General features: G+C 43.9%; 4 protein-coding genes across 7 annotated transcripts in view; 1 reads left to right on the top strand and 3 right to left on the bottom strand.

The window, feature by feature from the left end:
• The window catches only part of LOC125771097 (capon-like protein), a 62,080-nt gene extending 56,317 nt beyond the window's left edge, over positions 1 to 5,763 (bottom strand). Inside the window, exon 1 of one of the 2 annotated variants that reach the window (XM_049441322.1) lies at positions 5,540 to 5,763. The gene's annotated coding sequence lies outside the window, so the exon portion shown is untranslated. The remainder of the gene's footprint in view (positions 1 to 5,539) is intronic. The other variant, XM_049441323.1, reaches the window with a different exon arrangement.
• A 2,801-nt stretch (positions 5,764 to 8,564) lies between these two features.
• On the bottom strand, positions 8,565 to 9,972 carry LOC125768692 (WD repeat-containing protein 61). Its single transcript, XM_049436712.1, has 4 exons — positions 9,814 to 9,972; positions 9,451 to 9,751; positions 9,147 to 9,385; positions 8,565 to 9,070 (listed from the first exon to the last, which is right to left on the bottom strand). Exons 1-4 carry the CDS (start codon positions 9,814 to 9,816, stop codon positions 8,612 to 8,614), a joined length of 1,002 nt encoding a protein of 333 aa, XP_049292669.1. The 5' UTR covers positions 9,817 to 9,972; the 3' UTR covers positions 8,565 to 8,611.
• Positions 9,973 to 10,096: 124 nt separating this feature from the next.
• LOC125768697 (protein NDUFAF4 homolog) lies at positions 10,097 to 10,939 on the top strand. The gene is made up of 3 exons (XM_049436720.1): positions 10,097 to 10,342; positions 10,409 to 10,500; positions 10,579 to 10,939. The coding sequence occupies exons 1-3, from the start codon at positions 10,198 to 10,200 to the stop codon at positions 10,912 to 10,914; spliced, it is 573 nt and encodes a 190-aa protein (XP_049292677.1). The 5' UTR covers positions 10,097 to 10,197; the 3' UTR covers positions 10,915 to 10,939.
• Positions 10,940 to 11,011: 72 nt separating this feature from the next.
• On the bottom strand, positions 11,012 to 13,946 carry LOC125768696 (uncharacterized). 3 transcript variants are annotated; one of them, XM_049436717.1, is made up of 3 exons: positions 13,289 to 13,946; positions 12,727 to 13,212; positions 11,012 to 12,214 (listed from the first exon to the last, which is right to left on the bottom strand). In XM_049436717.1, the coding sequence occupies exons 1-3, from the start codon at positions 13,440 to 13,442 to the stop codon at positions 12,183 to 12,185; spliced, it is 672 nt and encodes a 223-aa protein (XP_049292674.1). In that variant the 5' UTR covers positions 13,443 to 13,946; the 3' UTR covers positions 11,012 to 12,182. The 3 variants fall into 3 exon arrangements, with proteins under 3 accessions (XP_049292674.1, XP_049292676.1, XP_049292675.1); XM_049436719.1 differs by having other exon boundaries at positions 11,012 to 12,211; XM_049436718.1 differs by having other exon boundaries at positions 11,012 to 13,209; positions 13,289 to 13,945.
• Positions 13,947 to 14,224: the final 278 nt, after the last annotated feature.

Raw genomic sequence — 14,224 nt, 5'->3', positions numbered from 1 at the left:
AAGCATTCACGCAGCAGCGTGTTAGGTTCGGATCTTGTGAGAGTCCAATCGCAGATAACGAACAGAAGGAGAAAAAAAAACTGGATAAACCGGTTCTAAGCCACCCAGCGTCGTCTGTCTGTGTATCCGTCGGGGCACGTCGTAGTGGGACTCAGCGAAAAAGCGGGAAGCAGCGCGCACGCACGGAATACTCGTCATGAATTCTATCCTCGCTATAGAGCAACATCAGTGATGTACCATCAACCCTTGGCCAAATATGACTGCCAATGAAGGAAGAAGGATGCGCTGCCAAGCAGCTGAGTAGCGAAAGAGAGAGCTCGGAAGAATTATTCCAACCGATCGTGGCCCCCCCATTTGCTGGAGTCCTTCTTGTTGTTCGGGGGTTAGGTTTCCCTACAGATCGTTTCCTTTCGTTCCTCTTCTTCAACACGTCGTATTCACGAACCCGACGAACACCACCTTCATAAATAGTTTCGATATTCTCTTTTGCGTTTGGTTCCTTCCATTGTTTTCTCGCTTTATTCGTGTTTGTATGTTACTTTTTTTGTATGCTGTCCATTTCTTTGCCTCGTTTTGTGCTGATGGCCGTCGGTCGCACCATGATTGTGTATTATTTCTACTCCGCATTTTAGGTTTCTCCCGCAATCACCTCCTCACCGACCGACCAAAATATTCTGGTGGCACACACGAATATAAGTTTCGAAAATTGCTTTTTCTTTTTCCGCGGAGCCGTACAACGCGATCTGTGCGTCACACAGGGAGAGGCATCGAAAAAGTACGTCTACCTTGGAATTAAAAACAGAAAAAAGTTAATCATCCGTGAACCGCAAACCAGGTCCTCTCACATTCTCGCAAGACCAGTCCTGCAGGCAATCATCTGATGGCGCGTTGAAAATAGCAGCCAGTGGGTTGAAGTGTTCACCGCATGGAATGCTGGAAGCATACCACGCCATTCACTGGTTCCCGCTGGAGCGTTTCTTTGTTTACTTCTTCATTCTGACACCAGCTTGCCCATCGCAACAGTTCCGGCCAGCGTCCCAAATCCCTGGCAAGAACTCGCGAAGGCAATCAGGCACGTACACTACATAAAATAGTTATGTATGTATGTATGTAGCGCGGTTATCATTCTTTACTCTTGCCCAAAGCCTATTTCTGTGCAGACGGAAGAAATGAAGCAACTACAACACCAATACATAAATACAATGTGAGTGATTATTTGGGCTTGGGCATTTTTCTTCCCAAATACCCTTTATATACACCCCTCCAAAAAAGGGTGAAGCGTTAAGATGTGGTCAAAGTTCTTAGCGGCCTCACGAGGGAACTTTGAGGGAAAGCCACTCTGTGGAGTGTCTGTCTGTGGAGGTGTGAGCTTTTGGTTTGAATTGTCCGAAGACACTGCTCCACTGCTGGATGTCTCGGGACTTGGAGCTCCCTGTACATACAACAGGATGCATCATGCCCGTCTTTTGACCGACCTTAACGTACACATAAACACAAAGATTCGGTCGATCGACCAATCCCAATGCACAACCGGAAGGCAGGTGGTTGGCTTCGATTTTCTTTTCGATTTTTTCCTCATTTCTGCTCACTGCTGTTCATTATTTTGTTTTCCTTTGTTCATGCTCACTTTCCCCGTTTCTCCGCAAGCCTCGGACCGCGCGCTTTCTTTTGGGGGGTTTTGTGTTGTTAAACACCAAGCCGCATCCGAAGGCCCTTCAAAGATCAGAACTGTCGTACTGGAGTGCGTTCTGTCTTTTGCCAGAAACATGTCCCTACCCGAAGTCAACAACCTTACACGGTAGAAGAACCATTTTTCCTACATTTACTCGCAGCATCCACGCGTGGAGAATGGATGCAGCTGCAGTCTAAAGACTTGTTGAAGAAGGAGAAGGCAAACCTTTTAAAACTATCGAACATCGTTCGATTCTGGGCGATTATGTGGTGGTCATTATTTTTGATCGAACAATTTGGGGCCAATTTTGGTAGTATGAGCGAAAGAATGACCCGAGAAAGATGGAGCGATCTGAACGGAACAAAGAACAACGTGTACCTGTGTTCCATGGTTGATTTCCAAAATGATTGTTGAACCCCTTGAAGAGGAACTATAATGTTCTGTTCAAAGTGTCGGCAGTATTTATGCTTTAACTCGCATAAAGTAAATTGTATTGAGTTGAGTAATTGAATTTAACAATCATCAGAGGACGTACATTTCCCCGGAAGTGTATGTGAAGCCATCCCGAAGCGTTCCGTGACGTTTGGCATCATATCGATTATTTATTTAAACGGTAAATCCCAACACAAGCCCGAGCCCACCGTGCTGTGCAGGATTACAACCGACGCGTACCTAATGCCCCAGAAATAATCGTTTTGGGGATTCGGTGCTCGCTTTTTTATTGCACTGCCAGGGCTTCAGATTAATCAACTAATTTAGCGTAACGAGCAAACCGATGCGCTAGGATTACACGTCCGAAAGCACACTGGAACGCATAACGCGGTGTCAAGAGTAGCACCAGTAATTCACCGTAGTGTAGAGAAAACCCCGTGGTTCGTCCTTTTTGGCCTTAAAATCCCTGCCGGATATGGTTCCACCGACAGACACTGGTTAGAGTTTATAATATACACACGCTCCCCGCAGGAAAGGCCCCACAACACCATCTATACGAGTAACCGAATCCGTTTCATCCAATTACACGACCTACGCGCATCATGGGAGCCATTTTTTCCCTTTGCCCTTCCTTTGACGAATTGATGAAGATCCTGTTTTTATTTGCAACGTTTCGCCAGCCATGTCGATGCCTTTTTCAGCAAACGGAAGCACGAAAACAACGACCCATACGCACACAAACACATACGTTTAGAGTTCGTTTTTACCGCAAGTGTTGAAAAATCGATTCAAAACTTATTTTTCCTGCGCTTGTCTAGTGTTGTGGTAAAATATCTTTTTTTACCTTTCCTTGGTCCTAGGTTACTTTTTTGCCAGTGATACAGTATCATTCTGTTATCACAACAGCGCAAAGAGTATTGTTTTCGAGGTTGGTTCGTCCGTTGGAACGAAAATTCTGACACCTTTCTAGCTTCTTTTTTGCATGGATCTTGTCCGTGGCAAATACGGCACACAGTGACGCCCGGAAAATTTTTGGTAAACATCGATTTCTTGGCTGTTGTTTCGTATTTCAAGCAACACGGCACGGCAGCAACAACCATGTGCGCGCATTTAGTGGTAACATCGTCGTTGTTGCTATTGCTGCTGTTTCGGTGGAAATCATCCCCCAATTTTCCCCACGCAAAGGGTGCGAGGGAAGGAAAGGGGTTGTTCCCACCCCTCTTACCGGCGTTGTTGGGATGAGTTTCTCCACTCGAACGAAGGAAAACATACAACACATTACGATCACAACACAAACACGCGCTCAACCTCGAACGGAATCACATTCAGAACGCGTGGAAAATTAATCCGAAAGGCGAACAGGCCGAACAGGTCTTGTTGTAGCACAGCGTGGCACGTCGTATTGGAGATGACGCGCCCTAGGCAACCGATCTGGTCTACTAGTGCTGCGCTCTGCTATAAGATCAAATCCACACGAACGAGAAGGAGAAAACTGCACCACTCGAGAAATCGTCTTAAACGCAGCTGTGTAACCCTTAAAAGGAATAGATCACCAAGGGTTCGCAATACACAGCAACTCAACTGACCCGCCGAGGTCTAGAGGAGCGAGAGTGTTTGGTGGGGATCCATTTCGATTTGTGACATGCACATCACCTCAAGCGTAACAGCTAATGGACGCTGATGAGTGTCTGCAGACATTAGAACACCGGTGATTAGAATATCACTGCCGGTCGGGGACGTTCGGTCACCGGGTCTTCCGGGTTCTGATGCGATGATCCTCTTCGACATTACCACTGGATGAGATAGTGTGCGCGTGCGACACACGCGATCGGTTGGAGTTGGGCGCGCTGTACACACGACTATCCTCGGATCACGGATTGTGGATAGTCGACCGAGGCACATGGCATAAATTTCTATTTTCGTTCCGCATCCGACACCAACAACTACGACAACGACGACAACGACGACGACGACGATGGTGGCGACGGCATCGAACGCACACGGACCAACACGACGGTGTCTTTGGAACGGCGTCGGCGTCGGCATGTTTTCTGCCCCGAAACGTTCCAACTTTCTTCCACCAAATCCACCAGCCCCTAGGTTTTCTGCTGCTCCATCGAACGGTCGCAATCGAGCGCTATCGAAAATAAAAAATGATCCAATTTTTCGACCTTTTTAATTTGGCGGTGTGTTCTCTAGTTGGCCCCGCCGTCTTCAATGCGACTGTGCTTTACTTTTTGTCCTGTGGAAACGCGCCAGCGTAGGATAAGGTTTTTTTTTGTAATTCAAAGACATACTATGTGACCTCCCTATGAGCTGAGAAAATGACGATCGACGTGACTTCGATGGAATCATATCTTTTGCGCTGGGAGCACCTGATTGTGTCATGCAGCTGCAACGTGCAATTTAACATCATTTTCACATGGCGATCTTATTACTCACGGCACCCTTCCCGAAGAGTCACGGCCGGTATCGATCGTTGGTTCGCGATCGACGAGAAACCCTATGTGACGTAGGGGGTTGGATCTCCCCACTACTTCCCACAACAACACGACTTTTTTCGCTTGCCGTCGTCGATGACACGATCGGTCATGTTTATTCATCAGTCGAGTCCAGTGGGCATTAATTTATGCAATCGCGCCAACTCGCGTACGGTTCCGTTCTAGCGCAGTGTGCCTGTGTGTTTGTTTTTTTGCAAACTGATCTCACTGGTTTATACTGCACCGGTGAGAACGAACCAGAAACGGTACTGCTGATGAAGGTGGAAGATTAAGCCAGACCGATGCTGTCGACATCGAGGAATTGTACCAAAGTCCAATGTCCAGCAAGATGTCTCCCATAATGATGATGTACAGAAAATTACACATCTTGAAAGTGATCTCACACAGTTGTGTAGCTAAAAATTGACACCGCCGTAGAAACCATTGTTTAAATGCATTTTCCTTATTTGTGATCATATACGCTTGTTATGAAGGGAAATATAAACTCCCAAAGAGTCATTCAAAAACCTATTCGAAATTCGTGCCACAAAAGGATACGATCGGATCTTGCGTTTCAACTTCCAGAAACGTAAAGTTCATCAGTGATCATTCACAGACACACGCGGAGAGGAAATAAACTTCTTGCTTCATAAAGACGCCCAACAACTTCTCCTTGATGCGGTTCCACTTGATCTCGTGTTTGGTTTGGTTCTTCGTTTCCTATCACATTACGCGCCCCCAACACTGGAATTGAAAACTGATGCCGATCTTCCAACATTTCACACACACGCACACGCGAACGAATATACACACAGCAGAGAGCAATGTTCTTTACGGCTTAATTTGACCACAAAGCACGCTCTCGATCTCGATCAATCAAAACGAACTGACGCAACAGCAACATCACGCTCAGGAAAGAATGCTTCCACCAAGAAGCACCGGAAGCGGCCATTACCCTTTGTGACTGTAGCTTGACTGCAGGCGGATAATGTCCGCTGCAGGATGTTCGTTGCACCTCTGGCTCAGTTGAAGTCTCCTGACAAACACGCACTACACACACAACGCGAATTGTTCGCGTAGTTCGCGAAATGTACGCAAGCTCTGAACCGACGATAACACGAGACGGTCAAGCCCAGACCAACAAGCATGGGAAAACGCGAAACAACGACTGTTTGTAAGCGCCATGGAAGCGTTCGCTCTAGCGGCGAGGTGGTTGCTTGGTTGTTCACCCTCTTTTCCATCGTCACTTTCATCCCCCTACATAGTTCCGCCCGTACCGTCGGCTCCAATGTTCGAGCATAAAAGCTTTCGTTAAGCTCCACGAACGCAGCAATGGTCTACTGCACACGAGCAGTGTCAATTTGTATGATGCACATTTGTGCTCTTAACAATGGGATATTTTGTCGAAAGAGGTTTTATCGCAACTTTAACTAGATTTGAGTATTTGTGTTGAGTTTTAAAAGCATAGTTTATGCTCGGTTTTGGTAATTGTGTAGATCGGTTAATAGAACATGTAATAATTTAATCAAAATTTAATTAAACTCAAGATTGAAGTGGCTAGTGTGAAACCCACCTAAACATTCCACGAAGTATGAGCAACAGAGATAGAACCATCCACCACATATCGAAAGGCAAGATGTACGGTTGTTGAACAGAGATGAATGGAGCGAAACGAAGTCGAATACGTACGCGAGAAAGAGAGAGGGATAATATGAAACATATTTCACTGACACACACGCACACTACTAGGGCTAGCAACATAAACAACATCGGGCAGAAGTCGACATATACGGGTTTTATGTCGACTAGCCAGATCGTTGCAAAAATTTAGATTTTGAATAGCAATGAAAATAATTAAATAGGAGAACTATTGAGGCTTGCAACGGATATATTATTTCACTGATATCAGTATATATCGGAGTTTCCAATATCCATTACGACGACAAGAATTAATTAATGCCACTTCTGGTTCTATCTGAGAATCGATGCGTTGGATATGAGCTGCGTTTCCTAGCACGGCCACAGAGAGCTTGCCCAAGCCATAGACCGTATTCATAATCACACTACCGGCCTCCATGGACCCAGTACGTTTTCCAACGGTCAAATCAGATTCTCGTTGCTCGTAATTAGCTGAAGTGGACCCGATGTCTCCGCTAACTCTTTTGCAATTCGAATCAATCGAACATGTTTTATTGCACTAAGTCCCAGAATATTTACGAGAGTAGTCAGCCTGCAAATGCCGATTCGATCGGAAACAATTTCATGGGAGGGAGCAAGAGCGGGAAACAAAGAAAGCCCAGGCTTTACACGGACATAAAACCCTGATGTTTTCGGAAGGGCCTCCCATATGAAGCCTCCCAAACACATCCCAATGTTGCCATGTACGATGCTCGTACTACGCAATTAACCGTTGCAGCTTTGAATTGCGATCCGCACTCGGTGGGCTTGGTCTTGGAAAGGGATTAGTCATCGCAAGCAATCGAGGTGCCGTTTGTGGTGGTGCAGTTTGTCTGCTGGCTGCGTGCGGCTGCAAACAAAAACAAAGCCATCGATGCACCTTCGAATGCGCTTGTTGCAATCGAAGTAGCTTGGTATGGGTTTAATATGTACAACACGGACAACATTATTGATGAGTAAAAGAGAAGAATAGATGTCCTGCAAATCGCAAGCAATTTATGCGCTATAATTCAAAATGCGTAGAGCAACGTTACATGCGTATTTGATGCGAATTTCTTTTCCATTTCTGAATGTAGAATTGAACATTTTTGTCAGAATTTGTCAGTATTCATTGATTTAACTTTATCCCCACGTGGTTCCCAGACTGTAGCACATATTTCGGATAAACTATATGCGCTCTGTCTTCCCGGTTTGATTCTTGCGTTTTGTTCTTTCCACGACCTTCTGCCCAAGTTTACATCATTACTGACATCCTCCTTCACTTTCTCTCGTCCCGGCGACGGGACCGGAAACGAGCTGCATAATATTAGCACATACTTGCTGACCTGCCCTTTTTTTTCTACGTTTTGGGATTTTTGGGACTGGTGCCGGTGTCACTGAACCTTACGAAAAAAAGGACACGCTAACCACAGGGGGAGGCCAAAGTGGAGATCAAATGTGAAATGGTCTCGAAGGAAGAAATCAGTGGCCTATGAAGTGTAATTCCATTGCGGAGACAAACATTACATGCCGTTCTCTATCCGCGAACGATTTCGGTTTCGATATGGAATTTGGAACCAAACCCTCGGGACATTGGGAAGGAGACTATCGCTTTGTCCATTCCATTCGAACCTTTTTGTTCGAGCCTGCTATCGACGATGAGAGAACATGGGACGAGATGGAGACCACTGTTATTAATTTCATCCCCTGTTACTGAATCACAGAAATGCATGAGAAAATTCGAAGCATTCACAGATCACCGATTTTCGGACTGGGTATTTGTTGAACGGAAACGAACAATAATCACTTTGGAGAGAGTTGAAAGCAAAAGCACGAAACGAAAGAAAAACGGACCAGTTTCTTTCGGTTCTTTTATCGATATCGACGAGGGTATTAATGAAGTGCGAACAAGATTGATTTATGCATGAGGTAGGTTACGGGATCTAATGTAATCTTTAATATGGAATGTTTGAAAAACTACTATGACCATTTGGCAACCAAATTGTGAGCTTTTCTTATAGTTTAGGAAAATACGGAATTAAGGTGGAGGCCACGTGAAATATCTTTGCAATGAGCATAATTTGAACGCAATTATTGTTCGTTCCTTCACGACATTCATTATTCTGCTATCAGATTCACTTAGATTTGTGATTCAAAAACAAAAAAGGGATGTCACGTGTATTCGGTACCCTCGTCACAATTATGTAAACTTATCGAACTTATCGATCGATCGATTATGGTTCTTGGATGTTATCTTATGTTCGGGTCTATTTCTTGTTTGGTGAACATTTACAAATGTATATAGATACAACTGATTTAAGCTATATTGTTTATGAAAATCAATTCAGAAAAGGAATAGTGTTTATTGATGTTACACAACATTCGGTGGGCAATCGTACATATTTATGCATTTATCTTCCGACACGGAAATAACATTTGTACTGTCTGGGCTGTACCGCACGCCCCAAACCTGATCGACATGCTCCGTGAACGTATGCAAGCACTGGCGTTCAGCGACATTCCAAATCTTAACCGTCTTATCGCTGGAAGATGAGGCAAATTTTTTCCCATCACCCGAAAAAGACACCGATAACACCCACGACGCGTGTCCGGAAAGGGTGCCAACTACATCGGAATGTGCTACATCGTACAGCTTCATATGCCCATCGTCTGATGCCGTCAGCAGCATTTGAGAATCAGGAGAAAAGCACAAGCTGCGCACGGACATGGCATGTCCTTCGAGTGTTTGCGCAACCTTTCCAGCAGCTACATCGAAAATGTTGATAATTCCATCGATGGCGCCACTCGCAATGTATTTTCCATCGGGACTCTGTAAATATATTAAACGGCAATTGTCATTGTTGTAAGCTTGCAGAGTTCTCTCGCGTTTCTAGTCCAATACATACGTATGCAATGCTAAGCGTAAATTTGCCATTCTGTGGATCTAACACCTGTTCCGCTTTGCCTGTTTCAACGCTGTAGAGAGAAATTTTGCCCTCGTGCGAACCAGATATGATGTACTTATCGCACGGGGAAAATGCAACCGTCCACAAATCGACCGGTCCGAGTGATATTTGGTTCATAAGTTGACCTGTTTCCGCCTTCCATATGCACAGGCTGGAATCCAGGGAACTGCTAGCGATAACTACAAGAAGGAAAGACAATTCTTTTGCTCATGTCCTCTATAGCAATTGTTTACATTTCACTCACCTTCGCCACTCGTGCTTACGTCCACTGAAACGACGCCGAGCGAATGACCGCTGAAGGTATTCCGAAGCTTGAATTTGTTGCGGTCTTGCAGAACATCCCAAATCTTAACAGTGTCATCCACTCCTCCGGTAACGATAAAATCTCTATATTCGCCGCTAGTTTCCTTTTTGCTTGCGATTGAATCTCGTGAGTTGTCATCGTTTTCTTCATCGGCACCTTCCGGGCGTACCTTTATACGTCCCCAAGCACAGGACCAAATGCTTTCTTCGTGCGCTGCCTCCTCTTTGTGCAGTAGAGAGTACTGTAATGCAATGAATTAAATTGTAGTAACAAATAACAATTGTTTTAATATGTTGTACGTACCATGATTTCGTGCGGCTTTTCTTTTGCTGTTTTGTTATTGCTATGACAACTGCCCGGTGAAAATTATATACAACATCGAAAGTACATATTTGTCATCATTCAAATAGGTAATTCATTCCATTTTTAATCATATTTTCTTTAAACAACTACCTAGCAAAAACAAATTGTAAACTGAAAAGCTGAAAAAACTCTTTGCCTAAAAAATATTGGCGCTAGTATTAAATAACATTTGATTATTTTAATTAAATTCAACCGGTAAACAAACCGTCGGCACATCCAAAATGTCAAAGCTGAGTTTTCACCGCAACGATTGTCAAATGGGTGTATTTACGCAATCTGCTGATATTAAACAGAAAATTAGATGTTTGGTAATTCTTGGCCGAAATGGGTAAAGTAATGTCCGTTGTCGGACGGCAGGTGCAACGTTTTAATGTCGAAAATCGAGCCCAGAAAGTGATTTCGCAAACGAAACCGGCACCGGCGCCAAAGTACGAATCCAACCTTAGAGACCTAGAGCGTGTACTGAGAGGTAAGCACGGTATATGACCTTATTCACTTACTAACTCTAATTAAATCCCTGTTTCGTACGTTGCAGAGCATCCAGATGTTGTAGAAGAACAGAGTCGTAAGAATGCTCAATTAGATGAAAATTTGCGCCAAGTTTACGTTACCTCGAAGGATGTCGCGGTATGATTAAGAAATTGCGAATGAAAAAAATGTGTCCGCCACTGTGCAGCATCTTTGTGTTCTTTCGACCTTTTTCAGGTTGACCCTAAAGCTGCACAATTACAGGATCCAGATAAACCTCTTCCAATAAATCGTTCTACCGTAGACGAGTACGAGTTCGGTCATCTGGAACCTCGCACAGTTACGAAGGGTCGTTGTACACTGCGGCAAGCAGTACAATTTATTGCAAATCACCAGACGGATCCTCAACAGTGGACCACAACCAAGATAGCAGAGTATTACAGCATGAAGGAACCTCTAGTCCAAAACATTCTCGATCACTTTAAATCGTTCGAGGTGCATTTACCGGACAAAAATCTCGAACGGCGCAGGGTACTAACAAGAGCTGCGGAAGCTACGAAACAAATTGAGTAGAAAATAGAAGCGAGCTTAAAGCCAACTTTCATCCGTTGCACTATGCTTACACTCCGAAAATGTCACCAGAAAGCAAATCACACAGGTAACCGATGTGTATGTTTCCTTCTTAAAAATATAGACATTTATTGAAATTTATCACAGAATACATATTTTTGGTATGACGAAAATGATGGCTCAATGCAATGGATAAGTAGATGGAGACACAAGTAAAGGTAAAATCGAAATAAAATAAAATGTAAAAAAATACTACAATGATATGGAAATGCGCGGGGAAAAGGAAGAAACCATGGACAGCTGGTTACTAGAAATGATGTTCATCCAAACTTCTGTTAATACAATTCCTCTCATTTCCATTTTTACTAGTCCTTTTCCCCAAATACAGTGATATGCTTCCTGAAATGCATCATTTAGTAAATCGTGTTCTGTTTCTGTACACATCAATGCTTCATCTTAATCTCATACGATAGCTTTGTATGTATGTAACGCTGTTAAAAGGAACCTATGTACGAAAACTTACACAACTAGATCCTTTATCCACGTACGCAAACCCTTTCATCTATGACCTATATTATTGTTTTTTTGTTATTTTATGTTTTCCTGGAAGGGAAAAAATCTCTGTTTCAAATGGCCTCCGATTGATGCTGGAAGTCAGACACAGGAGTCGAGCAGACGCAGTTAACACTAGTCTCTCACACTTTTCCGGTCTTCTATAGTATTTGATCGTTTCATTCTCTAAATTCTTACGTGCATTTCTTTGCCCAGTCCCGTGTTATGTTTTATTGTGTGTTTGAATGTATGTTTGTATTCAACACCTTACGCTACCTAATCTCGCTTGAGGCATTTGTTTTGTGCTTTTGCAGCGAATTCGCTTCAAATATCTCAGGATCACAATTAATCCTCAGTGTACCTCTTAATTTCTAATTCGCTCCAAAAAGAATACGGATCTTTTGGCATGATTCTATCATACCAGCCTCCTGTGCATTTCTTAACAACCATATCAACGTACCTTCTTTATCGATTATCTTGCTTCCCCTGTTCGCTTATCACTAGTTAGCTTACGTTATTTTCTGCGCGACTGATTTGGATGATTTGTGGCTTAATAACTTGGACTTAAGACCTATTTTCTTCGTACACTACCGGCGTATGGAACGCTCTTCTCGGTAAGGAACGTAGGTTGGAGGAAGTTCGCGATCAAGGGCGGTTACAAACAAGCACATCTATTTAAACTCACACCCTTCCATATGGTAAAGTTCTCTTTGGCGTTCTCAAAGCCTGCCCGTCTGTGGCTCAAAGCCTACTGCACAATCGTCGTTGTCGGTCGTTGTTTTGGATGATTGGTTGTTTGGGGTTGTTAGTAACGAAAGGGAATATTTTGGAACAGAGAAAGAAGAGAACAAAGTATGAGAGTGAGAGAGAAAGAGAGATAGAGAGAGATATATATTTCGGTTACGCATGATGATTATGAGACTAAGAATGTGGTATTAAAAGGTGGTATGCTTGACCTTATCAGGGATATCGGACATGGAAGGAAGGAATCAGCTAACTTTTGAGGATAGAATCAGAGATCTACTCTGAACAGAATATACCAACAAGCACATTGATCAGCAGCTACACTCTAGATTGACATGCTAGCACCGAAATACGACCTCAACGGTAGTGCTCTACTGACGTAGTGACTAGTGCGTGCAAATGGGGATTTGCGGGGCAGAGGAAGATAGGACAGAGAAGAAAAAGAAGAGCAGATGCTGGTTGGTGGTTGGATTCGGTTGCTTTCGTTTTAGATCAAAGGCGGATCATCGGAATCATTACCTAGAACCACGTCTTCGTAAGCCGGTCTCCGGCGGTGACGATTTCGGTGCGCAATAAACCGCTGCCGCAGTCGGGACCAGAGATCCAAACGTTTCGCCAAGATTGCGCTGCCAACAAGTATCACTACAAAGGCGAGAGGAATCAGCACGCCACCGAGGATGTGATGTGCTTCGACCGGTTTCCGCAAAGGAAGCTGCCCCATATTTTCACCTTCTCCTCTCGTAATACCTTCTTCTCCCGGTGATTTACTGCTCTCACTACTGAATCCTCCGTGGAAGGAAGTTGCCTTTGTGCTATCATCCGGCAGACAGTACGTGGTGTAGGCAACATTGGTACTCGGAACTGGCGTAGGAGACAGGCTGTTGGCAGTGGTCTTCCCGTGATAAGCGGGGTTCAGCTTATAGCCGAATAGACAAACACACTGACCCCTATCACATGATGCATTCGGGGGACACTGATCGAGCACATCCTCCCGACAGGCAACTGCTAGAGAGGGAGGATAAATAAAGTTTCAGAAAATTATCCTGTAGTATGTCACGAAGGGCTTTTGACCGACACTTACTGTTGATGCTACTGTTTTTCGCACTAGTGCTATTGGTGGCATTGTTCCGGGCACTGACCTGGGCGCTATCGCGCGGATTACCTCCTATGGACAACCGGAGCTGTATCGCGAATACGTACAGCACCACAAGGTACAGTCGACGATCCGGATACATGACTTTCTTTCTTGCACCTTTCGTCGCCGCCTACCCCACTAGCAACCTTTCTGCGACACAACGCACTACGGTTTGTTTATAAAAGGTTCACTATCCCTTGAAGAAAACACTCTCCTAATCCTACCAAACATACATTCGGCACGATGAGAAATTTGAAAAACGGTTTCTATTGAAGTGATTGGAAACACGGAGTTTGATTCTGGTTTAGGTTATTCTCGTTATCATTATCGTCTGTAGCGAAAGAAGAAAGAGGCCGCAGTCGTTTTTCTTTTTGACTAAAAGCGCGATTCCCAATTAGCGAAAGTCATTCTCTACTGTCTGATAGCTAATTCAATCGGAAGCTTTTTAGACACGAACCTTGTTTGATCAGAAAACAAAGTTTTATTTGATCCAGCTCTAGATTATGTTCAGCCAAAAAAACAAAGGGTGCTCTTTTACCAGAAAAATCAAATAATATTTGACAAACATGCAAATAAATTAATATTAAATTTGTTGATTGGGATTCCCCATAGATGTGAGCTGAAGTTCCAGTAAATTATTCATTTTCATATTATATTATGAACAACATGTACTGCACCAAAATATCCATTGAATGTATAATTCGATTAGCATATATATTATTTTCTATAATTGCCTCACATGCCCACTACTGCATCGAAATATACGGTAACAATGAAAAAAAAAATACTCAGAGCAGACAACAGCCTGTCGCGAACGGTGAAGAACCTAACTCGACATTATCAACAGCACACACACGCACACACTCATGCGGCGCAAGGGAA

This window comes from Anopheles funestus, chromosome 3RL (genome assembly GCF_943734845.2).
Source record: "Anopheles funestus chromosome 3RL, idAnoFuneDA-416_04, whole genome shotgun sequence".
In the NCBI taxonomy this organism is placed as follows: domain Eukaryota; kingdom Metazoa; phylum Arthropoda; class Insecta; order Diptera; family Culicidae; genus Anopheles; species Anopheles funestus.
Note: the sequence above shows the minus strand (reverse complement) of the source record. Positions and strands in the feature narration are given on the sequence as shown.

Excerpts from the sequence above, each read along its gene's own strand:
- LOC125768692 (XM_049436712.1), bottom strand. Across the intron at positions 9,386-9,450 it reads CGTAAGCACGAGTGGCGAAG|TTATCGCTAGCAGTTCCCTG; the intron begins GTGAGTGAAATG and ends TCCTTCTTGTAG. Across the intron at positions 9,071-9,146 it reads TTACGCTTAGCATTGCATAC|AGTCCCGATGGAAAATACAT; the intron begins GTATGTATTGGA and ends ATATATTTACAG.
- LOC125768697 (XM_049436720.1), top strand. The coding sequence starts at position 10,198 with ATGGGTAAAGTAATGTCCGTTGTCGGACGGCAGGTGCAACGTTTTAAT. Across the intron at positions 10,343-10,408 it reads CCTAGAGCGTGTACTGAGAG|AGCATCCAGATGTTGTAGAA; the intron begins GTAAGCACGGTA and ends CGTACGTTGCAG. Across the intron at positions 10,501-10,578 it reads TTACCTCGAAGGATGTCGCG|GTTGACCCTAAAGCTGCACA; the intron begins GTATGATTAAGA and ends GACCTTTTTCAG.
- LOC125768696 (XM_049436717.1), bottom strand. The coding sequence starts at position 13,442 with ATGTATCCGGATCGTCGACTGTACCTTGTGGTGCTGTACGTATTCGCG. Across the intron at positions 13,213-13,288 it reads GAAAAACAGTAGCATCAACA|CAGTTGCCTGTCGGGAGGAT; the intron begins GTAAGTGTCGGT and ends CTCCCTCTCTAG. Across the intron at positions 12,215-12,726 it reads TTACGAAGACGTGGTTCTAG|TAGGCTTTGAGCCACAGACG; the intron begins GTAATGATTCCG and ends ACGATTGTGCAG.